This window comes from Anas acuta, chromosome 7, assembly GCF_963932015.1.
Source record: "Anas acuta chromosome 7, bAnaAcu1.1, whole genome shotgun sequence".
NCBI lineage: Eukaryota > Metazoa > Chordata > Aves > Anseriformes > Anatidae > Anas > Anas acuta.
The window spans coordinates 14,332,011-14,349,063 of NC_088985.1; the positions used below are offsets into that span (position 1 = coordinate 14,332,011).

The 17,053-nt window shown below is 35.6% G+C and overlaps 1 protein-coding gene across 1 annotated transcript in view; it reads left to right on the top strand.

The window, feature by feature from the left end:
* DLG5 (discs large MAGUK scaffold protein 5) overlaps positions 1 to 17,053 on the top strand; it is a 106,641-nt gene that overhangs the window by 60,470 nt on the left and 29,118 nt on the right. The window contains 9 exon segments of the mRNA XM_068689380.1: positions 263 to 366; positions 369 to 425; positions 427 to 486; positions 4,317 to 4,576; positions 8,085 to 8,397; positions 11,929 to 12,159; positions 13,455 to 13,639; positions 14,236 to 14,361; positions 15,102 to 15,234. Coding sequence (XP_068545481.1) covers positions 263 to 366; positions 369 to 425; positions 427 to 486; positions 4,317 to 4,576; positions 8,085 to 8,397; positions 11,929 to 12,159; positions 13,455 to 13,639; positions 14,236 to 14,361; positions 15,102 to 15,234 — 1,469 coding nt within the window.

Genomic DNA, 17,053 nt, shown 5'->3' on the forward strand with positions numbered 1-17,053 from the left:
CTCACAAACAATTCCTGTTTGTCTATCTAGTTGCTTTTAAGTGGCATTGATGTGGTGGTATAGGTCCATCATCTCTTCTGATGCTCTGTTAAGAGTACTGTATATTTAAACATTTTTTTATACTTAGAGATTTTTTTCTTCTCTGATTTATTCTTGTTCTTGGAATATTACAATTTTGAAAATTTGAGTTAGTTTGATCTGTTTTCTTGGTAGAAAACTCATACATGAAACTAGTTAGTACAAGAATCTGTCTACGCAAATTTTGCCTCAAAGAGCATATTTTCTATATGCCATGACAGCACGTTGCACAGTCGGCTGCTGAGTGACCAGTCACAGCTGAAGGAGGACATGGATACCCTGAAGAGGAAAAAACACCACAGTTGGTGCGAGAACATAATCATCTCCAGCAGTCATGTGAGGAAATGGAAAAGACTTCATGACGAGGATCAGAAAGAGATAACAGATCTACGCAGCCAGCAGCAGCAGGTAAGCTACAGCTTGTAATGTAAATGCTAGAAGCAGTTCTAAGCTTTTTCCTTTGGTAAATAAGTTAATAAAACCAATTAACTGGATTTTGCTGATTTTGCTCACGTAGTCTAGAACCTATTTTTTCCCTCAGTGCTGTAAAATGTGAAGCATGAGATCTTGAATGCGACTTTTTTTTTCTTCTGTGACTAGATGAGAAAGAAGAAGGGATGTAGAATATTAAATAGCATGAAGAAATTATAATGCAGAGAAGAACTAAGTTTACGTGATGAATTATTGTAGGTGACAGTAAGTAGTGGAGGAGGAATCAAAAACCTAGTTTGAAGTTGCTAAGAGATGAAAAATACTGTTTTTCAAAGGGTATTTTATAGGACGGGGCTAGCTTTAAACTTGCATGCTGTTTCTGCTTTTTTTTTTTTTTAATTCAAAGTGCCACAGAAATAAAGAGTGACCATTTTTCTTATTTTTGGTGACATCTTAAATGCAAGGCCTATGACTGAACTCAGGTTGCGTATTTAGGGTCACAGACACTTGAGTGTCTTAGAACAAAGCTACAGACTGATGAATGTTTTTGAACTTGTGGCAAAAAAGGCAATCTCTTCAGGACTGGAAGAAGTGGGCATTTCAGTACTGTGTATAATAGGCTGTCTCATGAGCAAAGTTGCTTGCACATTCTGGAGAAACAAAAGTCAAGAGGAATAGTCAGGAGTAACTGGTGCTATCAAGTCCATTGTTCACATCCAGAAGTCTGGTCCATTAAGTTAACACAGTTACAGTAACATGAAATGGTTAAATAGAATATCTCATTTAACTGTGTGTAAGCTGATTCACAGGGCAAACTTGCAAATCAAACATGAGGCTTCAGAAGCAAAACCTATGCAAACAAAAATAATTATTTTCTAGAGTAGGAGGGGCAAAGGTCAAAGTAAGCTGTATTGCTGAGTAGCACTTTCAGAGGTGTTTGGGGCTAGTGCAAAAAGGAATGAAGGTAGTTATTTGGTTGTGACCCCGTCCTCTGACAGTTGTGCTGTGAAGTGGTTTATTGACTTCGTTCAGAAGGTGGGTTGTTGTTCTGTGTAGCAGAAATGGCTGTTTTCATGTAAATGTTCTGTGTTTAACCTGGATAAATGGCTTAATAGTTTTGTGCATCAGCTTCTCAGTCTGCAAAGCAGAGGTGTAAAACCTCCAAGAGAAGGTTGTTGTATTTTAGACTGTCTTGAAATCTGAAATTGTCTTGCAGCACAAAAGGAGGTTCAAGCATTGTTATAGGCATTTATTGAAAGAAATTCTCACATCAGCATCATGATAAGACCTTTACAGTAAAGTACCTATGTTATCCTCAATGAGAAAGTTGTGTAACTGTTTCTCAGCATGTCCGAGTGAATAATGTGTGTTGTCTTGAAGGGGCGCCAAGTTCTTTATCTTGTCTGTGCCACTTCTCACCTGAGTTAGTCTAATTCTGTTTATGTTGACCTCTGAAGTGTTGTTCCATTGTCAGGCTGTAGCAAAACAGCATCTTAGTGGCCTTGGAGAGCATAAACTTCTGATTGAGTTACTCTTAGCGTGGGCTTTGTCATTGATTTGCTGTTTAGCAGCTGACCAGATTATGTTTCTGCAGCTCACAGTGTTGCTTGTTGCCATAGCTGTCGTCTTTGGCCCATCTGGGACTACTTACTTTTCCTCATACTGGGATTTTGAATGGGAGACTTTCCTTATTCCCCTGCTTCCTGTTTATGGTATTTCTTTGCTCCTTTGTGAAATCTGTTAGCAAATTGATGATAAAATTCATCAACTTTCTGGTATATTTTTCCTTCTTTAATTATTTAGCATTTTAAACAAAGTAAACAATATATATATATGCTTTAGGCAGTGAAAAGTTGCTTGTTACTGTGTGGATTCTCAAATATTCCATTCTCAAACCTGTTTTAAATATGCCTTTGGGAAGTAGTTTTCAGGAAAAACAGCACTCAAGCACATATAAATCAACACAGTATCTAACTTTACATACACCTACAGTTTCTTACACAGAACGGTAGTATATTCTGGAATAAGAAGCAACATCAGCTTCTTCAGCTTCTCTAAATTGGTTCAGTGAAGCATGCTAGCTAATCATGGGCCCAGCTCTGTGCAGGTTATGCTTCTGAAGCTGCTGAGGACGTGAAAGTGTGTGCAATCAGCCATGCTGGTGAGACTCCCCAAAGTCCGGCCTCGTTCCAGGACCGCTTTATGAGCAGTGATTCATTGTTTTTATTTATGTACCTTGGTTAGCTAAAGGAGACCAGCATCAGGATGAAGAACTTCTCTTCTTTTGCCTCTGTACAGAAGCGTTTTTCTGACAGTAGCAATTTGTTACTTGCTGCTTGTGGGCAGTGAGCAGTGCACAAAGTGGGCAGTCTCTGCATGGTGTCAGCTGTTTCTGGTACACAGGCATCCATGCTCCGAGGAGCCAAAGAGAACCTGAAAGTGTCACTGAGGTGGTGTATGTGTGCACAGTAGGGAAAGTGTGTTCCAACTGAGTACTGAATCTGTGCTGTCACAGCTCTGCAGCAGATGGCTAAAAGACAAGTCTGGCTGAGGTCTATTTGACTTCCGTTTGTGGAGTGGTTGCTCTGTTTGTTAGAAACTTTTTATGAAGTGCAACTTTTCTGTCTTTTTTTTTCCCCAGCTTTTTAAGACACACACACAGACGCACACCTCTTTCAGCTCATTGGGGATGTAGGCTAATGTATTGTAGGTTAATGGTAAGCTTACATAAATTCCTGGCACCTCTGTCTTTAGCCTTCCTATTTCTTCCCACTACATGAAGTTCAAATTTTGATTTAAAATACAAAAAGAGAAGGGGAAAAAAAGCATGACATTACCAAAAAAAAAAAAAAAAAAAAAAAAAAAAAAAAGTCAGTCTCGTCAGTGCAAATTATTTTTTGTCTTTTGAGACAGAAGGACTAGATTTGCTGATGTTCTTTATGGATTCTTGTTGTTGCTGGTTATTTAGAATGAACATTACTTACTTACTTATTACTTACTACTTAACAGCGAGATTTTTTTGAAAACAGGGTTCTGGTCAGATTTTATTGATGTTTAAATGGATTTTCTGTCCGTTGATATTTTATGAAAAGTTTTTGAAACTCGAACGTTTGTAGTTACTTTCAGTTGAAGTCTTGTATGAATATTAAAACACATGCCTGAGTGCATGTCTCTAGGATATAGGCAGTCTGTCATCAGTGCCACCTCGTGGTCGTTTCCTAAATTACAGCTATCAGCACGACCACCAAACAAGTTACTTCTTGCTCAAAGAACTTATTCGAAAACCATGTGAGTTTAGTAAATATTGTTTGCAATTAGCATTTGAGAGATGGATACATTTATGCACCCTAAGCTGTGATAAACCAGACTTGGTTCCAGTTAAAATTAAGTGGATGTAGTGATGTTTAGAGTAGCAGTAATGCTAAGGAGAAGCTCCATGATTTCTTAATCAATAAAAAGAGTGATCATTAAAATTGGTGTATTTTTGTTCTATTATTATGTTCTTATACATAGTCTTAATAAAAATATTGGACTGATTAAAAGCACCTTATCAATACAATTCCTGACTTAAGTTTTTATTAGTCTGAAGGGCAAGATTATTCCCTAGATATTTCATCACTGCATTGTCTGAATACTACTTAAATACAGATTTTTTTCCCAAGGGGACAGGAGTTGTAAAAAACAAGTAAAAACAAATCATGTTCCATTTATGAGAAGTGAAAAGATGTGTACTTAATTATCTCTTTACAGCTCAAATTTAATGAAGTTTCTATCTTTTGTTTTTGTTGTTGTTGTTGTTTTTTTAGGTTATGAAGCAAAATGGGTCATCGGAGATACTAAATAAGCTCTATGATACAGCAATGGACAAGCTAGAAGGTGTGAAGAAGGATTACGATGCCTTAAGGAAGCGGTACAATGAGAAGATAGCAAGTCATAATACAGATCTTAGCCGTCTGGAGCAGGCTGAGGAGGAGAACAGACGTCTTCAGAAGCAGATTGACATGTTAATGAAGCAAAGGGACACAGCAATTCATTTTCAACAGCAATATTCATCCTCTCTCAGAAGGTATAATGAGTTTTTGATATTAGAGTACACTGTGAAGGCAGTAACTTTCCTAATATAGCATCAGATTTTTTCTGTGGTAAAATCTCTAATATTTTCCTGAAGTTTTTCTCTGGTATTAATTTTGTGTTGAGTAAGTGTGTGTTTCTGTATCAGATTTTTGTATAAGGATTTCCAGATCAGGGTTTTGGAATTGTATGAGGAATTTTAACCATTGTTTACCTAATGTGAAGAAGGGCTTTCTGCCCTTAAAGTTAAAAAAAAAAACAACAAAAAACAACAAATAACTAACAAAAGGTGAAATAAAACACAACCAAAGCTTTATTAAACATCAGGTTTAGTGTTCCAAGTTAACTCAAAGAGTGATGAGTCCATTGGCATATGCATCTTTATAGAGATATTTAAAAAAATACTCAAGAAGTGCATATAATTTCCAAAGATGATCAGCAAATGACAATTTTATCAAGCTAACATTTATGACATAAGAATTGCTGACCATAGGGGACTCTTGAGACAGAGCCTCAGACTGGCAGCAGAGTTGACTGCAGCTACCTGGAGGTCTTGGTTCACCAGGAAGATGCTGTTGTGGCTATGAGCACCACAAATACCAAATCAGAAGGACACAGTGTCACACCATACCTCTCTTTGGTCCTGGTTGATACTGAGCCTGCAGATAACTATATTGGGTAGGATGAATGCTAATATACAAAAGGAACCCAAAGAGCATCTGTAGGCATTGAGAATATTTTTACTGCCATAGACCGAAGCCAAGAAAGTATTGTTTTCCACATTCATAGACTTGTAGTAATTTTAAAAGATGAAATTTAGCATAGATAATATACTTGTGAATAGCATGTGCATATTTCAGATCTAACTAGTAAGTTAAAAGAGTATGTGTAATAAGTTACAGAATCACAGAATCATCTAGGTTGGAAGAGACCTCTAAGATCACCCAGTCCAACCTCTGACCTATAACTTTAGAGTGCCATGGATTCCTGAAAGTGAGGAAAAGCCCAACGTATGTACTATTAACAGACACTGGAACCATACTAATAATAATACGTGGAGAAGCTCAATGTGTTTGTATTATGGTCGTGTGATTTAGCTCCCTTTCTTGAGAAAAACGTGTAGCTTGATATTGAGCAAAGATCAGTTTTAAGAATGTCAGGATTGATCTCGTTATTCCTATGAACCAGTGAGCCAACTAAGTTACAATAATCGGACTTCAGGAATTCATGCTGTCTATTTGGTTGACTTTGGGTCTGGACTTCTCTGTACTGGTTACTAGTTACAGAAACTCAGTCTTTATCTTATGTTTTATACCCTTTCTGCATAACCAAGACTGTACTTGTTTAGGTGAACAAAAAGTTTTAATACATGTATCAAGTGGGTGTACTTCTCAGAATACAAGACTCAATGGGTTTGCAGTTTAATGATGAATAAGTCATAAAATGCAGCACTGCATTTTCCTAGTAATACCAACTGGAAACCAGTTGCTTTTAAAGAGAGCAGGAAGAACAAGACTTAGTGTCCCAGCTCTCTTTTTTGAGTGAAGAAAGAAAGAAATATCTTAATTGTTCAGCCATTTTTCTTTTATCTATGAAGTTGTTGCAATAATACACAGCGTAGGAACTCTACCAATATGACTGACCTAGTGAATATATTGCGTATGAAACAGGCTAATTCCTATGTGCCAAACGTTACTTTTGATGTGTCTCTCTTCATTTTGAATGTGGCTGTGGCACTCAGAAAGATCTGCCCTTAGTCTGATTATATTGAAGACAAAGCAGGTTGCCCTAGTTGCTACTTAAAAACTCTATTCTTATTGCTACTTAAAACATGTTATTTAAAATGTGCTACTTAAAACCTATTGATGACAATTGTTGCAACTGGTCTTTCTCTGCAGAAGGCATCTGTAAAAATGTGATCCAGCCACCTGTATTTCCTCCTTAGGAGACAATGAAGTGTAAAACAGGACTGTGCTTTTTCAGATAGAACTTCAAGATTTCCTCGGTTATCGCTATTTAATATATATATTAATATATTATAAAATTTCACATTAATATAGCATTGCCTTCTATGGCGGAGACTGTCCTTCCTCCCTATGGTTGCTTTCCTAAATGCTGTTGTTTTTCCATATGTTGGGCTGCGGCTGCTTATCTTGTTTTTTTTTTTGTTTGTTTGTTTGTTTTCCTTTGCTGGTGACATCTCCTTGGTTTGGCAAACAGTGCCTGAAATTGCCATTTTCATTTTCTTTCTTCCCTATGTCCTCCCAGTGTTGTCCTTGTTTTGACTCCCAAATAGTTTGCAAATATGTGGCTTTTTACATGGCAATGAGGTTGTTCAACATAGTTTGTCTTAAATTCGTTTTATATCTTTGTATTTCTCTTACATTGTATTCTTTTTATCTTCATGTTGACAGTTTAGAAAGAAGAAATAATATATAATTTGTAATGTTAGGAGTCCTGTACTGCCAACCTTGATGGTCTGTTAGACTGAAGAATTTCCTGAAAGGAGCAGGGAGATGGTTTTGAAACTACTGGCAGATGCCTCACTAATGCTACGGCAATCCTTTGAATTCACTGAGGCTTTCAAGGGAATATTTGAAATTGGGTTTATTAGCTCTCCCTGGGGAAAGGTCAGGCAACGTGCTGGATTAGACATGCAATTGCACTTTAACAGCATGAGGCGAGGGGAGAGCAAGTTCTTTTTCAAGCCTAATTTGTAAACTTACATGTGGAATTTCATGTCCACTTGTAAAAATGCTTTGTCAATATAAATTCAAAAATTACTACCTACAAAGAAATTAAACATTTTCTCTAATGTTCAAGTACATATGCTTTCCATCTGCGTCAATCTTTTTTTATTAAAAAAAAAAAAAAAACAACACATCTTTTAAGATGTGTAGCATTTGAGTTTTATTGGATGACCTGATTAAAACGAATGGGCATGTTTGAATTAATTGTTTTAGTTCCATTGTTTGCATTTTTATAATCAGCCCACTTTTTCTCCTCTAAGCTGTCTGATACCAATCTTGTGGCATATATCTGGGCATGTGAAAGTTGGGTCTTTTTCTGGTTTCTGCATTTGTTTCTCTTCTTGCCACATGCCTGGGAGTGTGTTTTGGGAAAGGAAGTACCTTCTAAGATAATCAGAACTCAGCACATCAAATAAGGTTAAACTTGTGCTATTAAATAATGATTTTTTTTGCATTCCTTTTTTGAATAATGGAATTTAATTTTATTTTTAATAATTAAAAGTAATTCTAACTTCTAGGATTTTTTCAGTTCCTCAGAGAGGTTCTGCCTTCCATGATAATATTACTAAAGCAATAATTAGTGTAACTTTTATTTTGTAGTACTGTACATTGTTTAAGAAGTTGCAACTTCTTAAACACAACTGCAGTTGTGTTTTACCAATGGATACATTTGGTTATCCAGCTCAATCCTTAATTTATATAAAAGAGAAAGTGAGGAATTAGTATCTTACTGCCATTTCTGCTTATTTCTAGATTTGAGTCAGTACAGCAGGAACTAAGCAACGCCACCACACAAAATAAAGAGTTGCAGAGAGAGATGGAGCGATTACAGTCAGAGGTGACAAGGTTCAAAACAATGCAGCTGAAAGCAGCAAAGGATGCAGAAAAATACAAGGAAGAAAGGGATTCAGTTTTCAATGAATACCGCCTCATAATGAGTGAGAGAGATCAGGTAATCAAAGAGGTAGATAAACTTCAAACAGAGCTGGAGCTTGCAGAGTCCAAACTGAAGAACACCTCTTCGGAGAAACGAGTGGCTAGTGAAGAGATGGAAGCTTTGAGACAGGTACTAAGCTATTGTTTTGGTGGGGAAGGGAAATGAGTATACATTATTGGTGCTAGAATTGGAAATGTATGACCAATTGGTGGAAAATATGAATGCACTGCAAAGAGGAAATTCCATGCTCACATTCCCTTACAGCAATTCCTTTTATTAAGTTTCCATGTTTAAATAGACTGCATGTCAGTTGAGATTTGCTGTTTGCTTGACTTATCTCTCTCTTGTGTATTACCAATTCATCCTTTTCCAAGTTAGTTTTGTAGGCCATTTTCAAGTAATGCTATCTCTACAGATTTAGGTTTAAACATCCATTATTTCTAACTTTTAACAACTACTAGAGGAACCACGGGATGCCATCTACTCTGACTTAAAATGTTACATGATAGATAAAATAGCACAGGCTTTGCATTAATACATTAATATTTTTGAGACTGATATGCATATTCTTACTCATTTGCCCTCCTTCTGCTTTGCTTTGAGTTAGAGGATATTTTGAAGATATATTTCTCTTGAACTGAGGCATGCCTTAAAGCGTGTGAAACCTGAACATCATATCTTTCAGCAGTATGTTCTTGAAATGTTTATAACACAACACTGTTACAACGATGCTATTACAACGGTGCTGTTAAGATACCTAAAACATAGCTTGCTGCTTGGTTTCATTTCAGGAGAAATGCATTCACTTCACTGTTTGCTTTACAAATATTTAATTCAGCATGAAAACGATAAAAGCAAATGTATTTCATTGCCTATAAATCTCATTTTACTTTTTTTTTTCCACAGCTTTACAAATCAACAAAATGCCCTTTATAAAAATTCAAGGCATAGAGCTTTTTTAAAATTACACCCTTGTTGAGGGGCATAGTATAGATTATGACACATGGCATCAGAGTTTTTAAAAATAACTATTTTCTGGTTTTTAAAAATTCAAAACTTTCAAAGCTGTATGTGTGCCAGACAAGGAATTGAGCTTTTACATTGAGTGAGGTTTTAATAAGTTTTGTACATGTTCTACTTGAATCTACACCAGTAAACCAATAGGAAATTATTGATTTCAGTGGAACTGGTGCAGCTATATAAGGAGTACCGGTGACAGTGAACATGAGTTCTTTCTTTGCACACCTGCTCCAATTTATTATATATTTTGTCATGCCACTATGAGTAATTTTCCTAAGTGCTTTAACAGACAGGAGATGTCAAATTTTAAATGTGTGTTCTCTCCGGATGACTGTCTTGAACAGGTGGTTGATAGAGAACGGAAAAGGGCCTAGAACTGGTGAGTGAGATGCTGAGAGGGGGCAGACATGCATTTCTCTTTACCCCCTAGACAGGCTCATCAGAAAGCAGAAATAACTGTTTCTGTATTGTGCTAAATGATGTAAAATATTGGTAATGAGTTTTCTTTTTATTTTTTCTTTCTGTTTTTCTTTTCCTGTGTCTATGAGACTTGTGGTTGTGAACAGCTATGTCCTGTGTCACATTGTATTGGCTAGCAGCAATTGCATTCAATGCAGAAGGGATTCTGTAGCTCTGGCAAGGCATACGTAAGAGAGGTTGAAAAAAATGATTCATCAAGTGATATGTTCACTTGAAATAGTATACTGAAAGATGCCTCTCCATAAGTGGGATTTTCCTATTAGTGACTAGTCCGATGCTTGCTGAATTTTAATTCACTGTGCTGTGTTCTTGTTCTGATGTAGGGCAGCTTTACGTGCACTGTTACCTTGCGTCCACTTACTTTTTGGGATTGCAAATTGAGGTTATTTTAAATGTAGTTTCTTCTGTGAAGCTTGTTTATACTAGTGTACCTTTTGTATACAGAAGAAATGTAAAAGCTGCTGAAATTGAGAAGGGGGTGATTTTTAAGCATTACATCTTAAGCAGTTACTATGAAGGACAGCGGTGAGTCCATTTCCTAGGTAGGTATTTAAATTCCAAACTAGGCATCAGATGTTATAGATTTCAATAGATGTTACAGATGTCAACACCACCACCCCCTTCCCACCAGTCATGTTCTTGGTTTGGCATAACTTTAAGCTCAGCAAATCCTTGAGAATATGGTGTTTTATCTCGTCGTTACTCAGCCTTCCCTTTTGTTTAATAGGCCTGTTGAGTTTTATCCTGTATGAGGCGATTGCACTGTCTTCAGATGTGAGAAGTTTATTCACACATGACTTTTTTTTTTTTACAAATTCAGAATTTTATTGAAACCAAAGCACTGTAATGTGTCAAAACAGTGTTTGTACTAACCGGTTCCAAATAGCAGGTGGTCCCGTGCTGTAGCATTGTAATTTTGTGCAAATGTCATAGAAAAAGACAGAGGTGAAATTTTACTACTGACCACTGGAGGCAATGACTGCTCTTCTACACACAGTTTATACCAAGCAATCTGGAATAAATTGTGGCAATACTTTTTAAAATTGTTTTAAAGTACTTTAAATTTTTGTTTAATGAAGGGATTTCTGACAACTTTCCCTCTGCTTTGATACTGTGGTAATTTTCATTTCTGCTGCATGTTAGAAAAGACTTAATATTTTTCTTAAAGTTTAGCAGTTTAGCACATACACTTGAACACACATTTTGATACAGACTACAATTAAGCTGTGCAAAACATTGCTTACAGTACTGAAATTTGATTGCACTATCCTATGGTTTAGGAATTTTTTTATTCAGTTAAAAAAAAATAAAAATCACAACCAAACTTGAGTGCTCTGTTAATTGGGATTTGCTGATATGTTCACAAAGTGAGTCATGATTTCTAGTAGTTGTCTTACTCTAGCACAAAGTTCTCCATTTTAATATATCACAGAAGTGTTTTAACAGCTTGAGTAGCCTTAATTAGTTGTCGTAGCTCAGGAGCAACTATGTTTGTACTGCAAAATACAATGGTCTTCCATGCTTTAAATTCTCAGTTTTATTCATTGCAAATCATCCATGAAGGTAGAACAGAACTGTCACTTCATTGCATGGTGCCTTTCTCTCTTGAAGTATTTGGACCCTTTATTTTCTGTCTTTCAGATACCAGCTGTTTTGAATCTTTTTGAGATCAAAATATCAATGATTTCCAGCTAGAAAGAGTGCCTGTATGTAGAAGGACTTTGGCCATTGCTCAATGCTCCTAGAGAGCTGTACCATCTAAAAATGCAGCAGTCTGAAATTCAACTTTTTCAGTGCCTCATTCTTACGGAAACACCTTAAAATACATATAATATTTCTAGTCCTACATAGTTGCACCAAGTAACCATACTCTGAGTCAGTCGTGAGACACACATGCCACTTCATGCATATCTTCTTTGTTCTGTGGTATCATTTTGCTAGACACATGGGTGATGTTGTGATAACTGTAACACCACACTTAATATTCTTTGCTAGTCGTTACTTGTATGTAATATGAGCACAGTACCGTTCTGCTTCCATTTTTCAGAAAATTGGTGACAATCTCTGTAGGATTTTTAGGTTGTCAGCATATATCCATTTGCAAAGATGAACCATTTCCTTCTGTATTTAACCTACTGCAAACAATGGATCTTGTTTTAGGAGCTAAACTCAGCTCTAGTAGAAAGAGATCGAGCAATCTGTGAGAGGAATGAGTTGCTGGAAAAATACTGTCATGAAGTGAAGGACAAAGCAGAGGCCCAGAAGGAACTTGATCAAGCTTGCAAGGATATAGAGACGGTGAAGGAAGAAAGAGATGTTGCCAGAAAAGAGAGGACAGAAGCTATCATCCAGAGAGACCATCTACTAAGGGAATACTATCAAGCTCGTCAGGTATTGCAAGTTTTCAGTTTATTTTTTCTTATTAGTTTCAAAGGGTCATTTTCATGATACTTGATCAAGATCTGGCAACATAAGTTATTTTCCCCCTTTGCTTAGAGTCACTCTGGAGTGCCTACATATGCATCTGTCTTCTTTAAGAAGTAGTGACAGAGCTTTGTATTGGCAAGAAATACAGTCAGGCTTCATATTAAGTTTGTTTTTAAAGAGAGCAATAACAGGAAGCCAGTATAACGTTGTAACCCCGCAGGTTCCTAGGCAGCTTATTACCTGCTGGTAGGCTTGTTGCCATCTATTGCTGCGTGTTGTTCATGCCTGTGACCTGCTCAGGATGTTAGTTATTTCTAATAATTGACAAAGGAAGTTAAATAAAATATGACTGTAAATGTTCAAATTTGTATGCATTCTTACTATAAAGACAATCTGTTTCTGTGTATGGATAGTAACATTCTTAAAATTGATGAGTTCTTACTGGTGCTCATCCTGTATGAGCTAGTAAAAGTCAATCCACATACAACTGTAAATGCTTTTGTATAACTTAGTTTGAAAATGCATAGTATCATAACTTCTCAAAGCAGATTTTTTCATGAAATATGTATTCTCTTTTTACTGAATATTAACCAACCCTTTATCAGTACAAAAAGTTTTTAGTCTTAACTGTCAGGATTTGCCAACCCTGAATGAATATCTGTGGAAGTATTAAACCACATTTTCCATTGCAGTTTACTTCTGCTTATTGTGCTGCAAAATTCAGGTATTTTTTATGCATCTGTGTTACCATTGTCATCATCTCTCTTGTTCAAAATAGTGAATGGTAGAGGAACAAGTTAATATAAGAAGAAAGTAATTTTTATCTAAAACAAGAAACATTACAACTTTTTTGACCTTCTTCATCTACTTGCCCCTGAGTAAATAGTAGACACTCATGCAGGAAATCTGTATTATAACTGCTCATAATAGTATATCTAATTCCTGAATCTCCTTGAAGATTTTTGTCTGATAAGCAGAACAGGATAAAAGCACACAATGTTTTTTACATTATACAGTATGAAATGTTCACTGGTGTTAATTTCAAATAAGATTTCTATTCATGTAGATTTTCTTCCTTTAATGTGTGTCAGTGAATGAAATTCATTACTGCTGTTTTTGATTTTTAACCCAAAGTTGTTATTAAGGTAAGTAGATTTTTGTCATGAAAATGTGAGAATTAGCTACTTCAGGTAACATATAGTAAAGGTTCTTTGAGTGCATATTTAAAACTGTCCTTATCTGTGTTTCTTAATTTCTAGATACAAGATTCTGCTACACTAGACATAGAAAGAGCAAACAAAGAAATTGAAATGCTTCGGAAACAATATGAGGCAATGTCACAAGAGCTAAAGGAAGCTGTCCAGGAAGCAGAAGTAGCCAAGTGTAGGAGAGATTGGGCTTTTCAAGAGCGGGATAAGATCGTTGCAGAAAGGGAAAGTATACGGTAAATAAATGTTAAATGGTGCATGAGCGATGTTTGTAACATCTTGTGTGCTGTCAGTGCAATTCTAGGGTATAATGGATTTTGCTAGCACTTGTTTCAACTTCTTGGAACTCCTGCGCTATCAGTTCTTTTGTTTGTTCTTTAAAGTTGAGGGCATATTACAAGACACTTTGCTTGGTCTGTACTTTAATCTTTATAATGTGTCTCCAGTAAATACCTAAGAGCCTAGCAGCACTGCTACAAAAGAATAACAAAGCATGTCTTCTTCTAGGCCTGGTTATACTACACTCTGTTATAGCTATAGTCTTGCAAATAATTCTTCACCTATGGGGACACTTCAGAAAAAGTACCTAACATATTTGTTACTGCACATGTAAAGAATAAGGAAAAATAATCGGATTTTTTTCTCCTAGTATAAAGATCAGAAGAAAAAAAAGTTTTGTAATGGGTGAAGAAAGATATGGTAATTCTGATGAGTTCTTCCTTAAAAAGTAGCTTTTTTTTTTTTTTTTTTTTTTTTTTGCCCTGAAACCTTTTCTTATTTATTATTTAGTAGCTTATTGGATATTTTGAAACTGCTTCCTTTACTTTTGAAGGACTTTGTGTGACAACTTAAGGAGAGAGAGAGACCGGGCTGTGAGTGACTTGGCTGAAGCTCTTCGCAATCTGGACGACATGAGAAAGCAGAAAAATGATGCTGTGCGTGAACTGAAGGAACTGAAGTATGTTACAGAAATAATTGAACTGCATGGAGTCTTTGTGATTAAAACTTCACTTTGTTAGCTCTGTCTGTGAATGAGCTGTTTGTTTTTATACCTGTTGGCAGCATAATCTTTTTATGTTGAAACACTGCTCATGTTTTTAGTTACTGTGGAAATTGTTGTAACTGACATGATTAAAACTCTTACAATTTCAACTTTTTTATCTTACTGAGACAAAGATTTTAAAGATTGTACTGTGTAAATACACTTAAGCAGTATGGGAATTTTTCACTGAAGTTGGATTAAGTGCAGTTTACTTCTTCCTTACTGTATTCTCACTGTCTTTCCAAAATAATGCAAAGAAAAACTTCATTATATGTCATTTCAATGGGTTATGTTAGAGGTTTTTCTTCTGGTGTTTATTATGCCCGATTTGTGATAAGCATACTGATGCAGCTCAGCTCAGGGTAAACTATATATGCATTGTCAGGAAGGCATGTTAGAAATCAAGCTGTGCACTGTAATCATTTAAACGCAATGCAAAAAATGTAAGGAAGAGATAGCATGATATATAGAAAGTAAAAGTCTGTTTGATAGTAGCCAAAGGATATTGCAAAGATGGAAGCAGGGGACACACCTATTTGGCACACCTTGGACTTCTGAGTTAGAAAATAAAATGCAAGTTATCTCATCATTATAATGTTGTGCATCAGTTTGTTTAAAAGATTTGTCTATGTGTATAAATATTTTTCTTTCCCTAGGGAGAAGATGGAGAATCAATTGGAAAAGGAGGCCAGATTCCGTCAACTGATGGCTCATAGTTCCCATGACTCAGCCATAGACACAGATTCTCTGGAATGGGAAACAGAAGTGGTAGAATTTGAAAAAGACAGAGTAAGTCAAAGATACTAACTGGATTGTCTTGAGTAGTTTTGAAGTCGACTGGAACATCTTGATAATATGTATGATGAAGTATAGTATTTTAAAGTTTTCTATTGCGATAGGAACCATGCATTTGTGGTAGCACATAGATGAAAACTTGACAAAAACAAGCTGTTAACATACAAACTATATCTTTGTCTTCATACCGTATATAGGTAAAAACAGTCCGTTATCTGAACTTGCAGGATACTCAGGTCCATATACTATCAAAAATGTGTTTTTAAGTTAAATGTTTTGTTCTTTAAATTGGTGATTTATAACAGAAATGGCAATGCTAAAGCAGGATAAGACGTGATAGAAACACTGATGTCTACTGTAATAGGCAAAATCAATTACAACCTGTGTACAGGATAGATGAGCCCTTTCATGAAGCTGTTTCACCTACTTTTGCTTAGATTTGGTGGTTAATAAAGTTAAAATATGTTCATCATGATTACTTTTAATATTATAGTGCAACATTGCTCTTCAGCTTAAATAACTGCAATGAAGGGATGCTAATCTCCCTCTCTGTAGAAAGAGTTATATGCCTTTTTAACTTTGGTATATTAATATATTTATTTTTTTATTTAGTGTTCTATATAACCTCTACATCCTTTTCTTATCCTAGTAGTACTTTAGGCCATTTAATTTTATTTTTCTTCAGTGCAGTCTAGAATTTAAATTTCACTGCTCTGCATGCTATTTGTACATGTATATGCTTTTCTATTTGAAATTTTTGTTTGATGTGTCATACTGTTTGCTAATAGTCATTTTTGACTTACAACACTTAGACATGGTTTTCCATGTTCTGTTTCAACTAAAACAGCTTTTAATCATACTAGAATTTCTTGCTGAATCCTGAATGACCACATTAGCAATGGAAAGCTTTCAAATCACATCTCGTTTATTTTGCTGCAGTACCTGGGGTCATGCTTTTAACACCGTTGCAATGCTTTTGTTCTGATGGTGCGTCCCAACAGAATCATTAATACATTCCTATTTTCACACTCAAAGTACTTAGTATTATTATATATTGAAAAAGAAGATATGAACCAAATACCAATGCTGGTTCATCAGGACTAGCACTTCTAGAATCTTTCCAGGACATCTCCTCCTCTTTCACCATGTTTTCTGTCTCTTTGGTTCAGCTTCTTCATTGACTTATTTCATGCAATGCCATCTTATCTATTTTAACTGAAAACTAAAACTTTCATGTTTTAATTATCTGGAAAAATTAACTTTAAAGTCCAATGTATGCTGTACCTTTGGTTAAAAAAAAAAAAAAAAAGAAAAAAAAGAAAAAGTGGCCTGATGAATTTTCTATTCATGTACAACTATTTAGTTATTCTTTACTTTAAAGGTTTTTCTAAATGTTTGCAATACTGAGTTCAAGAGTGTAGCCTTTATCATTTGAATTTAACTTCCCCTTTTTTTTTTTCTATTAACAAATTATAATAATGCTGTTGTGCAAACCTTGATTAGATATATGGGGAAGTCTTGCTGATTTATCAGCATTTTATCAGCATTTGAATTTCTGGATGGAGATTATAGAGTCAAATAAGTCTACATCATTTTATTTTCGCTTCAGCCTCGCCTTATGCCTGAGTTCTGCGTAATTACTCAGCTCAAAACAGGGAAATAATATTCTCTTCTCAACTCAAAATAGAGAGGAATAATGTTCACTTCGCTCTGAGGCTGAGCAATTATACTATGATCTCTCCATTTTTATTTTCTAGAAGCCTCACTCTCTTCCCTGTGAACTTTCTTGTTACGTAGAACACCTGGAAGAGTC